This window comes from Acanthisitta chloris, unplaced genomic scaffold, assembly GCF_000695815.1.
Source record: "Acanthisitta chloris isolate BGI_N310 unplaced genomic scaffold, ASM69581v1 scaffold15112, whole genome shotgun sequence".
In the NCBI taxonomy this organism is placed as follows: domain Eukaryota; kingdom Metazoa; phylum Chordata; class Aves; order Passeriformes; family Acanthisittidae; genus Acanthisitta; species Acanthisitta chloris.
In genome coordinates, this window is record NW_008658982.1 from 29476 (window position 1) to 51107 (window position 21632).

Consider the following 21632-nt stretch of genomic DNA (forward strand, 5'->3'; position numbering starts at 1 on the left):
TGACTTTTTGTGATAGAGCCTTGACCTGGGCATGAGAAAGTTGCAAATGAGCTAAGTGGAGACAGATGTCTTGTTTTCTCCTGCATTCTTTTTCAGAGCAGCTCTGTCTGCTTCCACTTCCCCCCCCTGCCCCCCCCGTTAGATTCTTTACAAGGATCTCTTCCTGTGTACATGTGTTCCACAATGTAGTTAACAAATTTTGTGGTAGAAGCCTGGAATCAATTTAGTAGAGAATTTCAGCATATTTTTATAAAAGTTGAGCTAAGTATATCTTGGGCATTATTAAGGGAGGTTTGATCATTCTTTACTGCCATTAGAGGTACATTAGCCAAATCCTGCACATTCAACACTGTCTTTGCTTTGCAGACACAAACGACTGCAGTCCTCATCCTTGGTGAGTTTGCTGTGTTTATCCTTTGTTTCTTTGTTGTTTTACAATTCTGGTTTATTTGCATCTGTAGAAGGTTTTTGATGTCTGTAATGACTTTTTTTAAATTTTTTTTTACAGTTACAATAGTGGCACTTGTGTGGATGGAGAGAACTGGTATCGCTGTGAGTGTGCTCCAGGCTTCGCAGGGCCCGACTGCAGGATCAGTAAGTGTCCTGATGGCACTCTGCCTGTATTTTTGTCTCACTTCAATCTTGTTGTGAGACAATCATCTTAATTGAGTTAAGTGGTAGATCAGATGTGTGATAGATGTCCTGTGTCTTCTCCATCCATAGCAGATGTGGGGAGGGCAGGAATTGCACTGAGAATGAAAGAAATTTAAAGTAATTCAGCTGGAGCTGAAACATCTTGGTTCAGCTGAGTGGGCAAAATGCCCTTTATTGGGATAGTCTTCCCAATTAATGCGTTTGTGTGGCCCAGGCTTCTGCTGGTGATGAAAGTGTGCCAGCCAAAAACCTTGTCAATTAATAATCCACCTCCAAGCCCTGAGGTGATGTATGCACTTCCCTGTAATTTAATAATAATTACAGGCAGGAGGACACTAACACTTTTTTTAATAACAGCCATGAAAATGGAAGTCTCACAGCAGTAATACAGCTGGGAAGGGGTTTAATATTGTCATCACTTAAGAATCTAGTAGGGGACAACACTGTTGGAGGAGAGGAAGTGTGTCTGTGTGAGGAGGAATGTGTCCTTGCCATTGGAAAGCTGAAGTAGCCACAGGGGTCAGGTTTTGATCTTTGCTAGTGCCACACAGCAGCAACATCAAAGGACTTGCTCTGAGGTGATACCAGTGCTGCTAACAGGAATCTCCCAGCAGACACTAGAAAGTGAACGTAAAGCTCCAGTGGGCATATCTCCATGTTTACTTTTTCTGACAAAATAAAAGGATACTATGGAGTAACTATTTTATTTTGTCTCCTTCCTATCATAGATATCAACGAATGCCAGTCCTCACCCTGTGCCTTTGGAGCTACGTGTGTAGATGAAATTAATGGATACCGTTGCATTTGCCCACCAGGTCGCAGTGGTCCAGGATGCCAAGAAGGTATTCCAGATGGCAAAGCTGGACCTAATACTTGTAGCAAGATCTGTATAATTAATTGCATGTTGATGGGTTTGTGGTAGTACAGAGTTGTTTTTGGGGGGTGTTATCTGTTGTTTTAAAGCAAGTGTCTTTATTGAGGAAACAAACAGTGATAAATTTAGATGAATTTAGGAAAGGGTTTTTTTCACTTTTTTTCCTATTTTAAGCTATACCTCTGTTCACTCTTCAGTTACAGGAAGGCCTTGCATTACCAGTGTTCGAGTAATGCCACACGAGGCTAAGTGGGATGATGACTGCAATACCTGTCAGTGTCAGAATGGAAAAGTCACCTGTTCTAAGGTACAGCTGTGCTGTGGTTTGGGTTGTACTGTGTTTTTCCTGTAACCAGTGGATACTTACCAAGATTTATTCTCTCCTAGATTTGGTGTGGCCCTCGGCCTTGTGTCCTGCATGGCAAAGGTCACACTGAGTGCCCTGTTGGCCACACTTGTGTCCCTGTGAGGGAGGACCACTGCTTCACTCACCCATGTGCTGCCGTGGGGGAATGTTGGCCTTCCAATCAGCAGCCTGTGAGGACCAAATGCAACTCAGATTCTTACTACCAAGACAACTGTGCCAACATCACCTTCACCTTTAACAAAGACATGATGGCCACAGTAAGTAGCAGCAGTTCACAGTGCTGTGGCACATGTGGGCTGTCTTCCCAGAGCAGGGAATGACTTTTACAAGGGAAAAGTCCAGTAAAAGCCAACAGTGCCTTAATATCAAAGAAGACAGAAAGCAGAGAAGGATTAATACAGCCTTCTACCCTAAATGTTTTTGTGTCTAGAGAAGAACAAAAGCTGGTTTGGAGGGAATTCCACCTCCTTTTCCCTTGAGAACTCTCACTTTAGGGCAAAAAACCCCCAGCCAACCAAATCTTATATCTGTGTTCATGTGCATATGTATTTGAAAAAACCAAACACCTTTTCTGTGTCCTTCAGGGCCTTACCACAGAGCATGTTTGCAGTGAACTGAGGAATCTGAATATTCTGAAGAATGTTTCTGTTGAATATTCCATTTATATTACCTGTGAGCCTTCCCACTTGGCAAATAATGAAATCCATGTTGCCATTGTAAGTATTCCTGGAATATTTTTAAATATCTTAGTAGTTAATTGCTTGGATATGTGTGTAACATATGCATTTCATCAAAATCTTAATTCCTGGCTTTGTCAGCACTTCTTGTGGTTTAGTTTCCATTCTGATTCTCTTTAAGAATGGGGAAGGAATCCTGGTTACATGTACATACCTGAAAGCTGCTATCTGGGGGCAACTGAAATAGGGGGAGTAAAATATTTCTATTATACTCAATGACCACTGCTCTTGGGGGGACAGGCATTGGTCTTTTTAAGGATGGTGACAAAAGTTCTGCATTGTTAATTTGTGCCCATAGCCACCTTTTTGGTTTTTTAAATATATTAAAAGTACTGAGAGCCTTAACTGACTGTGAAAGTTTATAAATAGCAGTTTCCCCCGTGCATCTGATCTGGCATTGGGTGTTAATTGTGTGCCTTCTCCTGCAGTCTGCAGAAGATACTGGGGAAGATGAAAACCCAATCAAAGGCATCACAGATAAGATTATCGACCTCGTCAGTAAGCGTGACGGGAACAACACCCTCATTGCTGCAGTTGCGGAAGTCAGAGTGCAGCGACGGCCGGTGAAGAGCAGAACAGGTGAGCTGCTCCTGGTCTCCAAACCCTCACACACGTGTCCCGACTAGAACAGCCGTTCAAAGGGGCTGAGGCTTTCCTCACTTCGGAGATGTGTAGCAAGTCTGGAATGTCTGCTCTTGGCCCTGCTACTTGGGGACAATGCAGAGGCTTTGCACCAGGCTCTTTTTCCTTTAAAATAATCGAACAACCAAAACATTCCAAAAATTCCAAACCAGCAGCCTAACCTGGTAAAAGGGCTGCAACTCTTTTGTGCTCCTCTGGAGAAGTGATAAAACAAGGCTTCAGAACTGAGGTTTTCTTTGCAGAAAGCCTGGAGCTGCCCCCTTGGTTCGCAGTAGGGCTAACTGCTCTCCTGTCTCTTCCAGATTTCCTGGTGCCATTACTGAGCTCGGTCCTGACAGTGGCCTGGATCTGTTGCCTGGTAACTGTGTTCTATTGGTGCATCCGAAAGCGCAGAAAGCAGAGCAGCCACACTCACACGGCCTCCGACGACAACACCACCAACAATGTGAGGGAGCAGCTAAATCAGATCAAAAACCCCATTGAGAAACATGGAGCAAACACTGTCCCCATTAAAGACTATGAGAACAAAAACTCCAAAATCGCCAAAATAAGGACACACAACTCTGAGGTGGAGGAAGATGATATGGACAAACACCAGCAGAAGGCCCGATTCGCCAAGCAGCCAGCGTACACTTTGGTAGACAGAGATGAAAAGCCCCCTAACAGCACCCCTACCAAACACCCAAACTGGACAAATAAACAGGACAACAGAGACTTGGAAAGTGCACAAAGCCTAAATCGGATGGAGTACATCGTATAGCAGACGGTGGGGTGCTGCCATGCAGGGCCTTTAAGTATCATTATAAAGGCACTCAAGAGCTTGTAGTTCTTAAACTGTTGTGTAATATTTGAGTCTAAGGCTATTATTTACTTAGAATCCCTGTGTTAATTTAAGTTTGGACAAGCTGGCTTACACTGGCAATGATAGTTGCTGTGGTTGGCTGGAATACCAAGTGCTGCATTTCACATCTATGCAAAACTAGTCAAAAGTGCCCTCCTGTAAATTCAGCTGCAGCTGATCCATCACGGAAACGTTCCAGAAGGTATTACGTAGCCTTATTACTCTTCCTTAGTGTTAATTTTTTTTCTGCCAGATGTTCCGATTTCTACAGTTTCTTTAGAATAATACATTTTATTTTTATTTATTGAATTTGAGTTTTTTGTATATTGGTTTTATGGTGACGTACAACTAGTTCTGTATTTGAAAGTGCCTTTGCAGCTCGGAACCACAGCAACTATCAAAAATAAGTTTATTATTTATTTTTTTATTGTATTTTTGTTGGGCGTGGGTGGGGGGAACTTGTCAGCAGTTGCTGGTAAATGAAGAATTTAAAGAGGAAAATGTGTCAAAAATAGAAGTTTGTATAGATATGTAAATAATTCTTTTTTTATTAATCACTGTGTATATTTGATTTATTAACTTAATAATCAAGAGCCTTAAAATATCATTCCTTTTTATTTATATGTATGTGTTTAGAGTTGAAGGTTTTTGATAGCATTGTAAGCTCGTGGCTTCTCTATTTTGAATTTATTTTCTTGTTACATGTTGCCTATATGCCAAAACTAAGGTGTTCTAAAATAGTTTATTTTTAATAGGATGGGCTTTCATGCCTTGATGCTGGTTTTTGTACAATGTCAAATGTTTGAAACACCTTCCATAGTATCACTTTAAGACTATTTGTAAGTACTGACTGAGGCAGTTTAGAGAATTAGACTAGAAAATTTTTTTTGCTGCTTAAGACTTGAAAACCGAGTGACAGGCAGATAATCTGCTAAGAAGCAGTTTAAGGGAACAAAACTGAGCTATTACTTTATGTAGATGAAATGTGAGTGGTTGCATGTAATTAAAACTATCAAATTAGCGCGTGAAGTTGGAAACACAGCAATCTTATTTTGTAAATTCTAATTATTTTTTTTCTCACCATGAATATGTAATACTGAACCACTTGTAGATTTGACTTTTTTTTGTAATCTACTGCATTTAGGGAGTATTCTAATAAGCTAGTTGTTGAATACTTGAACAGTAGAATGTCCAGTAAGATCACTGTGTAGGTTTGCCATAGATTACACTGCCCGCCTTAACAAGTGAGGAAATCAAAGTGCTATTACCATGTTTAAGATCAAAAGGCTTATAAACATAGTCATCTCGGTGGTTAACCATTGAGATCATGAAGATACCTTGTATTGTGATATTAGTGTTATATGAAAATGCATCTTTGATGTGTTGTTCCTGGCAATAAATCTTGAAAAGTAATATTTATTAAATTTTTTGTATGAAAACATAAAAGAGCGTGGAGATTATTGAGCTTGGAGGTGCTCCCAAACAGGCACTTGTGCAAAACCAGGGGCAGGTGCTGCTGCAGGTTTCCAAGACCTGCCCCTGCCTTCGGTGGAGTCAGATTTTTGTTAGGTGATTGCACATTCCCCTCTGGCTCCCAATGGGATTGAAGGGGTTTGAAAGCACCATGTCCCTTGTTCTCCCTGGCTCTTGGCTAATGTCCCTCCGTGTACTCCTAAGAGGATGATGGTGTGACTGGAATTGTGCAATGAGTTTACTCTGCATAGGCCAATGAGCTACCCCCAGATAGTAACCAAATCTGAGTAGCTAGGCAAGATCCAAACTGCTGACCTGGATGGGAAGGGATCCATAGATCCTGCTGATTTCTGATGGGCAAAAAGCGCTTTGGAAAGCATAAAATAAACTCCTATTCAACACGACGGCTTTGAACACTGAGCTAACACCACCCTTCCCACCTCGAAGGGGATGCCTGGGGAGGCAGAAGGAAGCTGACTGATGGCTGCTCCGATCATCATGATGAAGCTGCAACCTTGTGTTGGTAAGGGGCTAGTGCAAAGCTGAAGAAACAATTATCTCTGTAACAAATTCATTGAAAAATAGTTAAACCAACCCACTGCAGGGTTTGGCCATTTGTTTGTAGCAAATAAACAGATACTTTGTGTAACGATTGCTGTGATAGGAATACAGTGAACACTAATATGAGAGTAAGACATACTCTGTTCTATACCTTCTTTCCAGCTGTCTAAAAAATTTGATAAAATCTAATTAGTGTTACTTTCTGCTTTAAATTCACTTTAGAAGGAGACTTCCACCGTGGCTACACTGCCTTGCCAGGGGTAAGGCTCTTCGTCTCCACAATCACACGCCACATAATGTGAGTACTGGAGCCTCATCAGTTTGCTGCCTGCAGAATGCAAAGTCAACAGGATTAGCTTCATCTGACCACTTCAATAATTCCTCATCAAACAAATCCCATGAGTATTTATTTCCCTTTGTTCCCTGACTTCTAAATCTGCAATAAAGCAAAAAAGCCACTTAGAGATAATAGAATCTTCCACCTGCCTCTGAAGTACAAAGCAAGGCTGTTCCCTGAATGCTTTCCTGTACTTTTAATGCTGAATTAACCATGCTCCTCATGTCTCCTTTTCACATGGGTCTCAAATTCAATGACACAGAAACTACCTCCCTCTTCCAAATGGCTGAAACATACCTGAATTTGCAGGAATTTGAGCCATTTGAATTAAGCAGAAATTAATTTTTAAAAATAGGGCATTTGTTATTCCTGGGAATATGTATTTGTCAGGCTTCTTCAAAACCTACTGAGGCAAATTCTAATTACGGACTTAATCAGTTAATATAGTGGCAAAGCTGTTTAGGTCTCTGAAGACTTGGTGAAAGCAAAGCCTTGGGTTCCTCAAGATCCAAAACATGTCAAAGCCTGGAGCACAATATTCATTCATTTATTTCCAGCCTTCCCTGTGCTCTAAAGTACTGTAGGGACTGTGCAGAGGTTTTGTTACTGCAGAGCTCCTCCACACACAACCTGGTTTTCCCATAGAGCTAATTTCATCTCTACCTCATGGTGTTATAAAATTAGACCAATGCAAGTTGTACAGAGGAGGGAAGAGAATTCTATGCAATTGCCATAATGATATTTTTATAAATAATGCTCACATTTCAGTGGTAGCTTGACTTACACTGGTGAATGTAACATAAACCCAGTCCTCCAAAGCCCAAATCCACCACCAAACTGGGGGCTGCTCTATCAAGTGGCTCCCGTTGCCACGAAAGTAAATAGAAACATGAAGTTAAAGGCTTCCCTGTTAAAACACCAAGGCACATTTATTTTTGTGGAAATCATACTTTGCCATTTTACTACTTGGGAAAGATTCATTCTGTTTAGTCAGGAGAAGTTTCCTGCTGCTATGTGTGTTTGTTCTTTGGATCCTTCTTCATCTAAGAACTGAAAAATATGTGCTTCCTGAGCTGCCAGTTGAACATAGGAGAAAATAAAATCATAAAATAAAATGTCCCCTTAGCACTCTCAGCTTTGCTCTACCTACAGCTAATTGAACATGCCCCATCTGGGTTTGGTGCAGCTTGAGCTAACACGGCCACATCAAAGCTCTGCACCTCTGCATGGAAAGGGCCCATCTCACAGAGAGGGAAAGGTGCTGATGGTGCACATTACATCAGCCTTAATACTAATATAGTCATGCCACCAGGGAAACACCAGCTCCCTCTACACTGCTGACAGGAGCCAAGGGCAGCCAGCAAGCACTGGTACACCTGAAGCCTCACAAGGCAGTAACATGAACCACTTTGGGGCCTAAACTCGAGACCTGCATCTTCAAGCCATTTTGCTGATAAAGGCATTTTCCTTTCCGCAGACACTCCACCTGTTCTCACACCAGCTGATACACCTGCACAGCAAGAGTTAATGTCATTAACCAGCTCCCTACCAAGCCAGAAAAGGTACAAAGTTATGCTCTCTGTTGCTCCTTGAAGACTGCCTGATTCTGCTCCTTATCTGCCAGCCCTCAGGCTGACTCCAGCCCTGCCTCCTTGGCTCTTTGGGACCCAAGGCACTGCCCTGCCATCTGCAGAGTCACAAGGCAGAGCCTTCATGTTTTTAGGAGTGTATGCAAAGATAAGAAGTTCTGACAAGGGAAGTACCAAATTCAGCCTTTTCCTCCCAAGAAGACAGAAGTGATTGCGTAAGCTCCCCCTCCCCTCCTAAAGGGAGCAACAATATTGAAGTATATTTAAGAAAGTTTTGGCTTCCTCTTTTTTCAGCACTGACAGCAGTGGCCATTGTGATTCCTGTTCACCACTGCACACAGAGTTTGCTTTGCAAAGGCTAGTGATTGCTCCTAAAAGAGGAAAAACACTAAAATAGCCATGCAATGAGTAACTCCAGTTTCTGGGGGGGAAGAGGAGGCAAGGGGTGCAGGGTCTATATGGTTCAGTATCTGGCTTCCCTTCACTGGGGCAGCAGTGGGATCAGACAGGGCGTCAGACTGGAGTTCCAGCCCATATCTGCCAGCGGGTGCTTTCTTTGTGATGTGCAAATTGTTTCAACCAGTTTCTCTAGAGGGTGGAGAAATAAATCTCTATTCCTTTCATTCTAGCACTATGAGATCATATTAATGTTAAAAAGGGGCATGCCCAGCTCTAGAATTAGAGCTCAAGACATTTCTCTTTAAAGACCTGATGCATAAATAAAAATGTAATTATTATGGCAGCAAGTAAAGTAGTTGTGGAGCTATTGGAGAGAACCAATTCCTACTATTGTACTAAAGAATTTTACTTGGACAGATTGGGAGCAAATCACTGAAATCCTCATTCACAAAAGGTGCACTGTCAGCTTTCACAGGAACCGATTCCCAGCTCTGGAATAATGTAAGTGGATAGTAAAGGAGGTAGGACAGCTGTGGTTTACTCCCTGGACAATTTCCAGGTTACAGCTGAAATGCTCTGTGACACTACATCATTTTTGCATCTTTTTTAGGATTTCTCAGCACAAGCTAACACCAAACAAACAAGTCCCCATCTAAAAATGTCACCTCATTGCCATTATGGAAAGGACAAGATCAGGCACTACCAGGTTTCATTTTCATTATCTGGGGGAAAAAAAAGGTGGGCAAAAACACTTGAATGAGTTGATGAAAGAACTTGAAGTATGAGTTCCCTAACCAGCATTGCTTTACCTTGAAAAACTGCTTCCTTCAGTGCTGTCCCAGCTGTCAGAACAAGCACATTCCCCTCCCTCCAGGCTCAGCTGCTGAGCACTCTGATATCGCTCTGATGAAAGGCTCCGTGCACTGCCGTTCCCCCAGACATCATCTACTCTGCACAGGCTAGTGGAGGAGAGTTAATGCTTATTAGAGAAGGAAAAAACACAAAGCAAAGGGGTGAGGAGTGCCTTTTATTAAAGCTAATTTCTGAGGCAACCCACACTTCTCACTGCTGGCAAAGACTTGATACTGTCTGTTCGCTGCAGTCTGTTTTAACAGGAAACAAAACCTTTTATCAGGTGCTGATATAGCCAAGGAGACAATTTCTCATAACATGCAATCTGTGAAAGTCTGTATTTTACATCTTATTCCAACTGCAATTGGAAAAAATATTTCCTGGTTTATTAATTTAGAAAGAATCCATTTTCCAGTCAAAAGCCAATGAGATGATGATGATATAAAATGTCAGTTAAATCTCAGCCAGTGCGACCCACACACAGAGTGGCAAGAGGGAAGGAAGTTCACACTGACCAAATAAATGCCTTTGCAAGGATACTTAACACCTCACTTGGTCAGCACCTTCTGTAGCAAGGAAAGTTTGGGTTCTTACCTGGCAGGTACCACCACAACTAACACAAAACTCAGTACTCACAGTAACTCTTGGGATAGTAAAACCTTCCTACCAAACAACACCGGGCAGGGGAGATTTTACATCAGCTGCTTCCTCTTTATACATGATTATGTAAAAGGCTGATGTAGCTTTTCATGTGTTTAAACACAGAAGTTCATGAAACAAATATTTTTAACTCCTTTGATGCAAAGAATAATGGAAATGATTGTCTGTACACATTAGAAAGAGTTTCACTAGGAAAAGACTGTTTCACTATCAGCAAACAGCACAGACCAAATGAACCAGATGATTCATTAAAAACAAAAAACCCCTAAAGCTGCTGGTTTGGGATAAAAAAAATGAACCAAAGACATTGTTGCTGTGTTTCAATGGCAAGTTTCAGAACAGATCCTTAAATATTCATTACTTTTAACAGAAAGGTATGCTAATGCTGCTCAGGGGCAATTTGGAAATAGCAAGGCACAGCCAAGACTTGCAAATTGCCAATTTTACCCCAGCTTTCCCCCCTGCCCCAAACTTGAATTAAGAAATCAGGTTTGTGGCTCAAGAGCATGCCAGACCACACCTCTGCCAGTCATCTGGGTGCAGGTGGATTGGTGATAAATGCAAAGACTGAGAAGAGGACCTTGGGTTTAAAGTACAGAGATAAGTGAGACATAAGGTAATGACAGAGCCTGAGTGTCCCAGCGCCACCGAAGGTACCCATCAGGTTTGCAAACGGGGAGCTCATATAATAGTCCTGCTGCACAGACAAAAGAAAGAAAAAGAACAGTTTTCAGCAGCAACACCATCTAAAAATCCAGAAATGACCACAAATTCAAAGCTTTTTCCCTGAAAATTGCATTTCTGAGACAACTCAAGACAACCTTTTGAAGTAACGAAACTCTAAATACACAGATCCAGAGACCCTAGAACCTAACAAGTCATAAGGACAGTGGAATGATGCAACTATGCACTTGTGAGAAAGTCCACTTGCCTTTGTTCTGACCCTCTAGGCTCTAACACCTTCAGTGGATGTAGCCTTACATCTCTTACTATCGTACTATCACTGTTTTAAAAGGAGGATATTCTCAGGCATCAGTGAGGCAGTGGAAAACCGCATTTTAAGTAACATAACAAAACACCCTAAAGGAAGAATCAAGTATTCTTAGTTACACAGGCAATGATTTAATTTACCCAAGCCCCCTATACATGTACGACATTCATTTGTAAGGGTGCAGGCAGGAATGTTATTCAGGTAAGATTAAAAGTAAATTGTATAAGGTTAAACTAACTATAATAACAGCATGAGATGATATAAACAATATGTGGCTGCCCTCTGGTTTCTCATACTTGAGTCACCTATGCTAAGACTTTAATATAAACTATCAAATTATTAGAGTCACTCTTATTTTTCTGATAAATACTTCATTAAACATCTTTAATGTCCATCGAAAAGGTGTTTTTTACTCTCTTCCTGGCCCAGTATCTCCAGTCCATACAAAAGACAACAGTAAACATTAGGCTTTTCTTCCTCCAAACCAGTTGGTTTTTTCCAGCCTCAGTTTTGCTGTTACTAGGAAAGACCTTTTAGGAGAGCCTCAAACTGGGTAAGGATTAGCAACCTGACCGCAAAGCACTAAGAAACATTACACAAACAGGCTGAAAGAAAAAAGAGAACATGTTCTCTAGACCCATGCAGAACCTTTTCATTCACAGCAAGTGCAGAAATGATTTCTAGCAGAAGGAAGTTGTACAATCAACAGTCCCTTGCTGTGAACTGCCAAGCTGTTAAACTCTCATCATGACCTCTGCTACCACCAACTCTAATGCTTATGGATGTGAATCATCATCTAACCTCAAGGAGGATATTAACAGTCATAAGGAAATGTCAGTGAGATTTTTCTACATTGCTTCACATAAAATCATAGAATATCCTGAGTTGGAAGGGACCCACTAGGATCATCCAAGTCCAGCTCCTGGCACTGCACAGGTGAGTCCCAGGAATCATACCATGTGCCTGAGAGCATTGTCCAAATGCTTCTGGAACTGTACCAGGGTTGGTGCTGTGATTGCTTCCCTGGGGGGGAAGCACCCTCTGGGTGAAGAACCATTAAATATATCTAAATATCTAACCTAAATTTCCACCCTCATGTCCTATCACTTGTCACCAGCGAGCAGAGATCAGTTCCTGCCATTCCACGGACCCTTGTGAGGAGGCTGTACACTGCTGTGAGATCTCCCCTCAGTCTCCTCTTCTCCAGGCTGAACAGAACAAGTGACCTCAGCCGCTCCTCATGTGGCTTCCCCTCAAGGCCCCTCATCTTGACAGCCTCATATCCTTCTTACACTGTGGCACCCAAAACTGCTCCCAGGACTCAAGGTGAGACTGCACCAGTGCAGAGCAGAGCAGGACAATCCCCTCCCTCACCTTCTGGCAATGCTGTGCCTCATGCACCCCAGGACACGGAGGAGTCTCCTGGCTGCCAGGGCACACTGTTGACTCAGTGTCTGTGCTCACACTGATTTTAAGAGAATGCTGAAAGAAAATGACTTACAAATTTATTTTACACATTTAAAAAAGATAAGGATGAAATTAAAAGTTCCATTTCCTTATCTCATTAGCATATAAGTTACAAAAGCAGTATGGAAAAGCACTGTGCAATCAAAAATTGCCTCCACCTTAAAATAAGAACTAACTTGGCTATCACTAACACATGAAAAACAGTGTTGCCCATGCACACAAGCAAGGTCTGATTTGGAAACATGAATGCATGAAGACATGTCTGTATGTTTATGTATGAAATTCACCCAACAGCAATGTTTGCACACCCAGGTGTAAATATATAAAACTAAATATATAAAACCAACCTTCATTTTTCGAAAGACTGAATGCATGATCACTTGTATCCACAACATGGGCTAGAAAAAAATGTTCATATCAAAACTGCACAAGCAGAAACCATAGTTATTTTGAAACCTCACTGAGGAGGTTGTAAAGATCATGTGAATAAACCATGAACTTTCTAACAGAGAGAGAGAGAAGATTAATTTTTACTAAAATAAACTATGTGTTCAGAAACAAGGAAAAAACTGAGTAACCGCAGCTGCTAACAGATCACAACAAAGGCTCTAACTTCTGCTGTCACCAGCTGATGAGACTCTTTAATAGCACTAAAACATACATAGATCTAGAATTTTGCTTTGTAACTATTAGAAGGGATTTTTCTTTCTATAAATGTGACACTGGTTCATGCAATATTAATATCTAATTCCCAAAGACTTAAAGGATTATCTTCATTACAGTTCCAAATGACTAAGATACTCAGTTAACTAAATTTTCTGAAAATGTCTTATCTAATTTTGACTTTGTATTTTGAATTTCTTCCTACTTTTTGCTTACGCACAAATCTGGCTGAGCACCCATGGCATGAAGGAAATATTTCAGATTTTACGACTTCTTAAGCCTTCTCAGTTTTAACTTCCCCAGACCATTTTCAACTTCTTTTTTTCTTTTTCGGGTAGGTTTCTCTGAAGACACAGACTGCAGCTCTAGACAAGATGATGGCATCACAGGCAATGCTTCAGTGGCTGTGCTTGGCTCATTTTGGCTCATCTGCTCTATACTGTTACTCAGAGAAAGAGGCTGGGAGGGTTTTTTTCTCAGAGTTAGTGACTTCTTGTCTGCCACGGTCTTTGTTGTGCCTTGCTCAGGAAACAACCTGGAATTAAGGAGGGTCTTCTCCTCCAGGAATGGACCCAAACAATACACATTGCACTTACTCATGTCTGTAGAGCTAGAAATTAAAGGAGTCCTTTCAGAGGACACTTTATTGAAGTGCTCTAACTTTTCCTCTGAAGCACAGCTCTTTACTTGAGCCTGTGTTTTGGTCACTTTTTGCCTTTGTTTTGGACCCAGCAGTGCTGACTCAGAGCTGCAAACAGGATTCTCACTCAGAAGACTCGCCTCCAACTGCTCCAGAGAGTGAGGTTTTTGCTGGCTGCTAACATCATCTGGCTGTCTCTGATTAACATAATTTTCCAGCCCTAAAACAGGAAGCTTCAAGCTGCTCTCAGCTGTATTTGTGCAGTCCTTCAGCAGGCCTGGACTCCTACGTTTCACATCAGACTGAGGACTGAGAGAAGTCTGACAGTCGTTCTTTCTGTTCTCTGCCTGCAAGTCCACCGAGCCAAGATACACTTTCTTGGAGTCCTTGCTGATTTGAGGTTTGCTTGTGCTACTTTTCCTTGGTTTTGTCCTTTTCACACTGCAATAAAAAGGAATTTGGTTTTTAAATTAAAAAAAAATCGTTACTGCCTCAATCTGCCAGTCTTACAAACTCTGAACCACCACCAGGGCCACCCTCCTTCTGAACATGGAAAAAATCCCTGTATATCATCTTGACAAGCAGCAATGTTTGTCTAGTGTGGCTAATATCAAGTGTTATCCATCTGATTTTCCACTGCACTAGGGGAGAACCCTATTTATTAATGACTAAGCCATGAAGGAGCAAGTTCACATTCTATTCCAAGAGGCAGAACTGGATTCATTACAGATGTTAAAGGTCAACATGGCATAAAGTATATTGAATTCCTTCTCAAACTGGCTGATAAAATAGTATTTCATAAGTGCTTAAATGATTTCAAACCATTCCCATATATTCACATGCATAATGTATATCTGCAGGACAGAGGGGGCAGGCAGGGAGAGGCAGTGAGTGTGTCTCTGGGTGAGAGTTTCTAATCTCTGTTTTAGAATGTTCCTCTGGAATTTTTCCCAGGACATTTCAAAGCATTGCTTTAAAGTTAACCACTACTCATCTAGTATCAAGCCCATTCATCTGAGAGGGATAAGTAATGCAAGTAGATGATATTCTAAAAGGAATTATACAGGAAAATGGGATCACAAGGGACCTGATAGAGTGTCAGTACGTAAACACTCCTCAGTAGTGTGTTACCTACAAATCCACATTTCACACAGGCTTTAAGATCAACTTTATGCCCAAGCACTAAAGCTGCATTTCGAGTCTAAAAATGTTACTACACATCACCCCAAGCTGAGACTGCTTTCTGCTGCTCTGCTGATGCCCAGCAGTTCCCAGGTCAGCCTACCTAACTCTTTGCAAAGAGGGCTTGTAGGTAAAGTAGGTAGAGCTGGCACACCTCCACATCTCATCTCATTTCTAAAGACAACACAGATGAGACAGCATGGGTAAAACAGAAGTTGCCAGGGTTCACAGCAAATCCCTGATTTCACAGGTGATTTGGGCTTCTGGCAGCTTGCACAAGCCAGGATGGCATCCTGGTACCACAGAGGACCAGTGACATGTTCAGCTGATCAGCTCACCCTCCCCACCCACTACATCAGGGACACTTTTAATTGCGACCAATGATCCAGATTCTCAAAATGAACCAAAAAAAATAATACATATTTGCCAAGTGGTTTTCACCATATTCAAGCATCACGTATTTATTTTGGCTCAGAGCTTCATTCAAGGCAAAAACAGCCTGTTTTGATTCTGCCTAGCACTATGTGAGATATCTATGTGGGTTGTAATGGCTTTCTCCATGCTGTAAAAACAACAATGATCATTTTCTCTGCTTATCCACACTAGAGTAGTAGTCTCTTAGTACTCTTTTGTAAAGTAGTTTATGTTATTTGAAATTTTCTTACATAGATTAGATTCTATTAACCCAAATTTTACCAATTATAAACGTAAAAGCTTAGAAAGAATGATGACATACATTTTTTTCAGGATGTCTTGCTTTATTTGTTCATTCAGACTAATCTGAAGCTTCTTGCTCTCAGCAGGTTCAGTAAAATATTCAGATGTCCCTTTGGAAATTTCTTCCTTCTGCTCCAAAAGAAAACACAGGTTTCAAACATGACACATCATGATATAACTATTCAACAGAAAACTCAATTTCTAATACTAAGACTTACAGCTGTTCTTTATTATTTTGATCTGAGCAGTCTAGGAGAAACAATTATTTTTAATCTTTTAATATTTGGGAGTCTAGTCAGTTCCCTCCCCTTTCAGACTCCCAACCAACATATTTCATATGCTAAAATTTACCACAAACAAACAAGACAGCAATGTAAAGGCTGGAGCTTTCCAAACCATCTGAGGAAACTGTTGGCAAATATTTGACATCTTTGTGGCTCAAACTGTGACAAATGCCAGGAATCTCTCTTGCAGACAGGAGCATGTTTGTCAGTTTTTTTTCTGAAGAGACTGACTGGCGCAGTGGTCTATACACTTATTCTCAGAAGAATTCCCATAATTTTCCATACTTGCAAGAAAATATAGAGTGTTATTTGCTCACTGAAGAAGGCAAGGGTTAAAACTTTTAATTCTAACATTTAAATGCTTACAGCTTGTAGTGGTTGGCTACTAGAGGACAACAGGGGATTTCTTTCTGGTCTCAGCTAACAGCAGCACTGTGGTTTTATATTATATGAGATTGGGGTGAGCAGGAGGGAAGGAAAATGCTCTTTTTCTTCAAGCTGTGAGCATTTCCTTTCACAATTAAACCATCTCAATCACAGAAGAGCCATTTGCTGACTTCACTAACTACCACATACTCCAAAAAAGTATTATCTCTGAGGCTATGGAGGAGAGGGGGAAAAAAAGTGGTAAAGTCAAGAAGAGAAGATGCTTTGTGCATCCCCTTGTCTCTAGCGGCACTATTCTCCATCAGCCTGCATGATGCTCCTCTAATTTGGGCTCAGCAAATGCAGTGAGTGCTTATTGATCCCATTCCTTGCTTCATGCCACAAAGGGAACACAGTGGAACCAGGTGGTACGAGAAACTGAGGAACATAGAGAAAGCCTGTGGAGGCACAAGGCCAAAGCCTGTACATGACCCTTTCCTCAAAAACCCCTCAGGAACCTGTCACTTAGGGAAGAATAAGCCCTGCCCATTCTTATTTCTGCTTTAGAAGAGTGGAGGGGAAACCTCCATGCTCTTTCCAGAAGAAATAGCCAGTGAAAGCAGCTTCCTGTTTTGTAAGCAGAAGAAGTGTAGTCAGGCAAAGAAATAAAGCCATTTTGGCACTTAAGAAAGCTACAGCTGTTCTGAGCCTTTCTGTCAGAGGCAAATGACACATCTCTGTGTGTGTATTGAGAGATGCAGCAAGTTCTGTCCACTAATGGTGCAACCACTGTGTTTACAGCAGGCAGAAAACACATGGGACATATGTGCAATGTGATTTCAGCCTCAGAAATCAAGTTTAACTAGTTTAATCTCAGGGATTAATTGCTGCTTCTATTCTTGTTAGAAGTAGATTCCCCTAATTTGACTAAATATGCTTTCATACTTTGTAAACTATTAAAGACACAAATATTATTAAGATATTCAAGAGTTTTGCTAATTTTAAGAGAAGACACAGACTGCAAAGTCTGGAGAAACTATGCTGATTCCCAGTAACAGTCACATAACTTGGACTGAAGGATCTTGCACAATCATCCTGCATCAAAGCAGCTGGAGAGCACTCATACTTAGCCAGAGAGCCGGAGCTCAAGCAGAAGCATTTAAGTTTCTGCTGTATGGTAACTGGTAAGATTAATTTTGTTAAACCTTCTTTAGACCTCAGCACAGCCAACCATGACAGGATCACCAGCCCACTAAGGCAATTCTCCTAGATGTGGGAAACACTTGGTACAAAATCCAGGGGAGGAGTGGGGACAATTCCTGTCCACATGTACTCACTACTGCAGATAAGCAATAAACCTCAGTCCTAACTTGCATGTGATTATGAACTGTGCAGGATCGATGCCTGGAGCATATGGTGGTGCCAGGGTGTGAAGAGCAGACCCTGGAGAGAGGCAAAGCTGTCACTTCTGAGCTGAGTCAGACTGCAGTTAATGCTCTGGAGTTGAAGGGCTAACACATTCCCTCCCTACACTATCATCGACCTTTTGTTTTGTTTTCAAATAACTTATCACACAAAACAGTGACAGAAAAGGGTTAAGGCATCAAAAAAAATTAAAAATCAAAATGATTTATATGTGAAACACTTCTGAACATGCCCTCTAAGTACAGTAGATTTTCCCCTCGGAACCACACCCTGTAAGTGCTGTATTTTGAGAGCTGAACAATTAACATAAGGCATATGAGTCAGTCTTTGAAAGACTCTGTGGGAACCAGAGAGCCTTTTGCTATTAGAAGTGATGTAAACTCCCTAAGGCTGGAATAAGTCCACAATAGAAGGCAGAGAGAGTCATAAATAACAACAATGGGCACACCATATACTACTAAGACACTCAGCCATTATTGGTGATACTTCCTTTATTTTCTTTATTAGACTTAATAATTTTAGTTAATTAAAAAAAAAAAAAAAAAAAGACCAACCACCCTCTGTTTTGGGAATACTATTTATTTCCTATGGGAACTTCAGGACTTGTTAAAGAAAGAAAAAAAGCTAATCTGCTCTCATCCTGTCTAGTAATCCCAAATTCCTTTTAGGCAGTGAAATAATTAAAGAAAAATATTCCAGGCATAAAAGGGAGGACAGCAGAAGCAGACAGCATATAAACAATGACACCATGACAGAGAAAAACGTCAAAGCACCGCCAGCCCTGCGACTCAGCTCTCAAAGAGCTGCAGGGAGCGGGATTGCTGCTAACAAATTAAAACCACATTTCTTGGCAAATTGTTAAAGACAGACATATTTACATTTGTATAGAGACTGGGTGGGCACAAAAGATTAAAATGCTTCTCTAGCCCTTGAACTGCCAAGTTCTATTAGAAATATGTGCTCTTAAAATCCTAGGGTAAGCTCACTCCTTTTTGTCACTAAAACTCAGCAGAGAATGGCCTGCAGAAGTGAAGCTTACAATTTTACCAGCCTACCTGCTCATAACAGTGGCCTTCCCAAACCTGATTTTTAAGATCTTAGTACTTATCCAAAGAGATGTTTTGGGAAAAAAACTCTACCAGAGCTGCAGAGAAAGATGACTGTTAGGCACACAATATGCTTCCTTTAAAGTTTATCAAATTGAAAATTCTTTTTTTTTTGCTATTTCACTCAACTTACTACTCACTCAAATTGAAAAACAAACCCTCAAAAATGTAAACGTGGTGACTGCCATCTCCAGCTCTCTCCAGGACAGCTGAATTCAGCAATACAGCAGTAAATACCTGTTAGAGAACTAGTCATGTATGGGCACTTGTGAGGAACCTTTACAACTCATTACTCCAAAGAAGAGTAAAATGTTTGGCCTTTTCAGCCTGAAAATACACTGATACGAATACTGATTTGTTTTTTCAGTCTAATGCTGTGTTGAAAGAAAACTTTCCAAAGTGAACAATGCTGTACCCTTGTCCTGCCTCTCCTTTGCTGTCATATTTTCTAGTTGTCTCTTACTGTTCTGAGTGGCACACACTTATTTACACTAAGGATACTTCTGTACAATTCTGTAACACTAAGGCATAATTAAAAATCATACCTAGTTAATAAAAAAGCCCACAACAAAACACAAAAAAAGTTTTAAAAATGCATTTATCACTTTGGCTCATCAAAAATACTTAAAAGAAAACATCACTGGGTTTAAGAAATCAAATTTTTTATCACAGTGGCAAATGGGAGGGGACTATAAAAATATAATAAAGTATTATCCCAGGCACACACAATAAAACTAAAATTAGTGAAATGAAGAAGACAGAAACACTTATTTGGGGGAGCTTTATGTAAGCTTCAATGGCATGATTTCTCTTCATGTCACTCTAAGCTGTATCATGAGCTCAACCATCAAACATACCCTTAAGGTTTCAGAGGTGTCCTAATAGATGAGTGGCAGATCAGAGAGGTCAGACAGGGCTCATTCCAATCTGATAAACAAAAAGGGCTCCTAAAGCAAGTGAGGAGGCTTGTCAGGGAAGGATGAACCAAATACTATAATCTAACTGATAAGGAAGTGACAGAGACAGGACTTTGAGTCTCCTCTTCTGCCCTCTCCCATCCCACATGAATGAAAAGCTTCCCACAGTTTCTCAATGCAAATTTTTTGCATTTCCAATGTAGTGATGCATCTGTCCTGGCAGTTCTACTTATGAACTCCAACCACATCATAAAACATTCACAGAAGTTTTCCAAGTACAGAAATGGATACTATTCTCAACTTGAAATACAGTTCCTTGATTGGACTTGTGGAATATTGCTCTACATTTTCAACTGGACTGTCCCACTCTAAATGTCAGTAAGTTCCAGCAAAAACCATTAAGGATCATTCCATGTTACACAGTGGAGTATTAGTCTTTCCTTTGAAATAGGTAATTTTAAGGAATGCTGGTGGTTTTCAAAAATTCTCCAATTTCAAACTTGAAAAGAATGTAATAACCAGAGCAAACTGCATCTCTCTGAGAAGGAGACGAACTGTTCGACCTACCCACAAGTCTAGCACAGACAACAAAATCAAACTCTTGGATCAGTACAGTCTCCATTATCTACTACCTAAATTAATTTCAGTTTGACACCATGGATCTAAGTTTTTGCTCATCAAGAGACCTTATGGTCTGTGCTATTTAGGCCAAGAGTTGGCCCAGTCTGTTACAAGCCCATGTGATACACATTCTGCCTTCTCAAAATACAAGGTGTGAACCCAAGTTTCTCACTCAATACATAAGCTCTGGCAATTCCAAACATTCCAAAGGTCCCCAAAGCATCATCAGATTAGTTTAAAGCACATGACTTCTATGAGGAAAATGCCTTCTTCCTTTTGAAGCATTTGGGTTGGATTTACTTGTATTTTACATGTAGCAGGAATCCCAGACTATTCTGAATGTAAGAAACTCAGAGCTCTCTACATTTGCATCTAAACACTCAGTAGAGAATAGAAAATAGAAATATTCCTATAAATGGCATAAATAAAGTGATACTTCATAAAAAAATCTAAAGCTGCAGAGGGGCCTCCTTAGAAATTCAGACCTATCTGTAACACAGATAGCAAATACATCAGTCACACTTTCTAAAGGCACAGAAGCTGCTCCTGAGACAACCAATTTATTTACATCCTGAGCAGCACGTGACACATGCTGTGTGCGTTTGCTTGAAGGCAAAAAGTGTTAAAATTAATGACTTCATAAAAAAATCTAAAGCTGCAGAGGGGCCTCCTTAGAAATTCAGACCTATCTGTAACACAGATAGCAAATACATCAGTCACACTTTCTAAAGGCACAGAAGCTGCTCCTGAGACAACCAATTTATTTACATCCTGAGCAGCACGTGACACATGCTGTGTGCGTTTGCTTGAAGGCAAAAAGTGTTAAAATTAATGCTAAGTAATTGAGCTATTAATCATTCTGATTTTATACACTGATGCTACAAGACTCAGATTCTATCTTCAGAGAAAGTGTCCACTGATAAGAAACAGAGGAATAGACAAGAGCTTTCCACCTGAAATAACTTCTCTCAATGACACTGAGGGAAAATCTAAACCATATTAATGGTGAATTTTCACTTTTTAAAAAGAAAACCAACGCATTAAAAGCTTGCATCTTCTGCGAGCTTTTCCCATCAATTTTTAGGCTCCTGTCTCCTGTAGTTATGAAAGAGGACATGCATGCAAGACACATGTTTCATACTTTTAAGGTTCTGTTGTAGAATAAGAAGATAACAATTTTATGTGGAGCTCAACCGCTTTCTCCTACACACAAACCATGACGGAAGGAATCTACCACTCAATTGTCACATGAGTATCTGAAAGAGCA

At 40.7% G+C, this 21632-nt stretch overlaps 2 protein-coding genes across 2 annotated transcripts in view; one reads left to right on the forward strand and one right to left on the reverse strand.

Moving 5' to 3' along the window:
* Positions 1–5149, forward strand: part of JAG1 (jagged 1) — a 34186-nt gene extending 29037 nt beyond the window's left edge. Inside the window, exons 19-26 of the mRNA XM_009069224.1 lie at positions 367–394; positions 509–594; positions 1383–1496; positions 1726–1835; positions 1916–2152; positions 2480–2611; positions 3061–3211; positions 3577–5149. Of these exons, the coding sequence (XP_009067472.1) occupies positions 367–394; positions 509–594; positions 1383–1496; positions 1726–1835; positions 1916–2152; positions 2480–2611; positions 3061–3211; positions 3577–4034 (1316 nt within the window). The 3' untranslated portion in view covers positions 4035–5149. The remainder of the gene's footprint in view (positions 1–366; positions 395–508; positions 595–1382; positions 1497–1725; positions 1836–1915; positions 2153–2479; positions 2612–3060; positions 3212–3576) is intronic.
* An 8222-nt stretch (positions 5150–13371) lies between these two features.
* The window catches only part of SLX4IP (SLX4 interacting protein), a gene marked incomplete at its 5' end in the record, with an annotated part of 33733 nt that continues 25472 nt past the window's right edge, over positions 13372–21632 (reverse strand). The window contains 2 exons of the mRNA XM_009069225.1: positions 13372–14188; positions 15666–15775. Of these exons, the coding sequence (XP_009067473.1) occupies positions 13372–14188; positions 15666–15775 (927 nt within the window). The remainder of the gene's footprint in view (positions 14189–15665; positions 15776–21632) is intronic.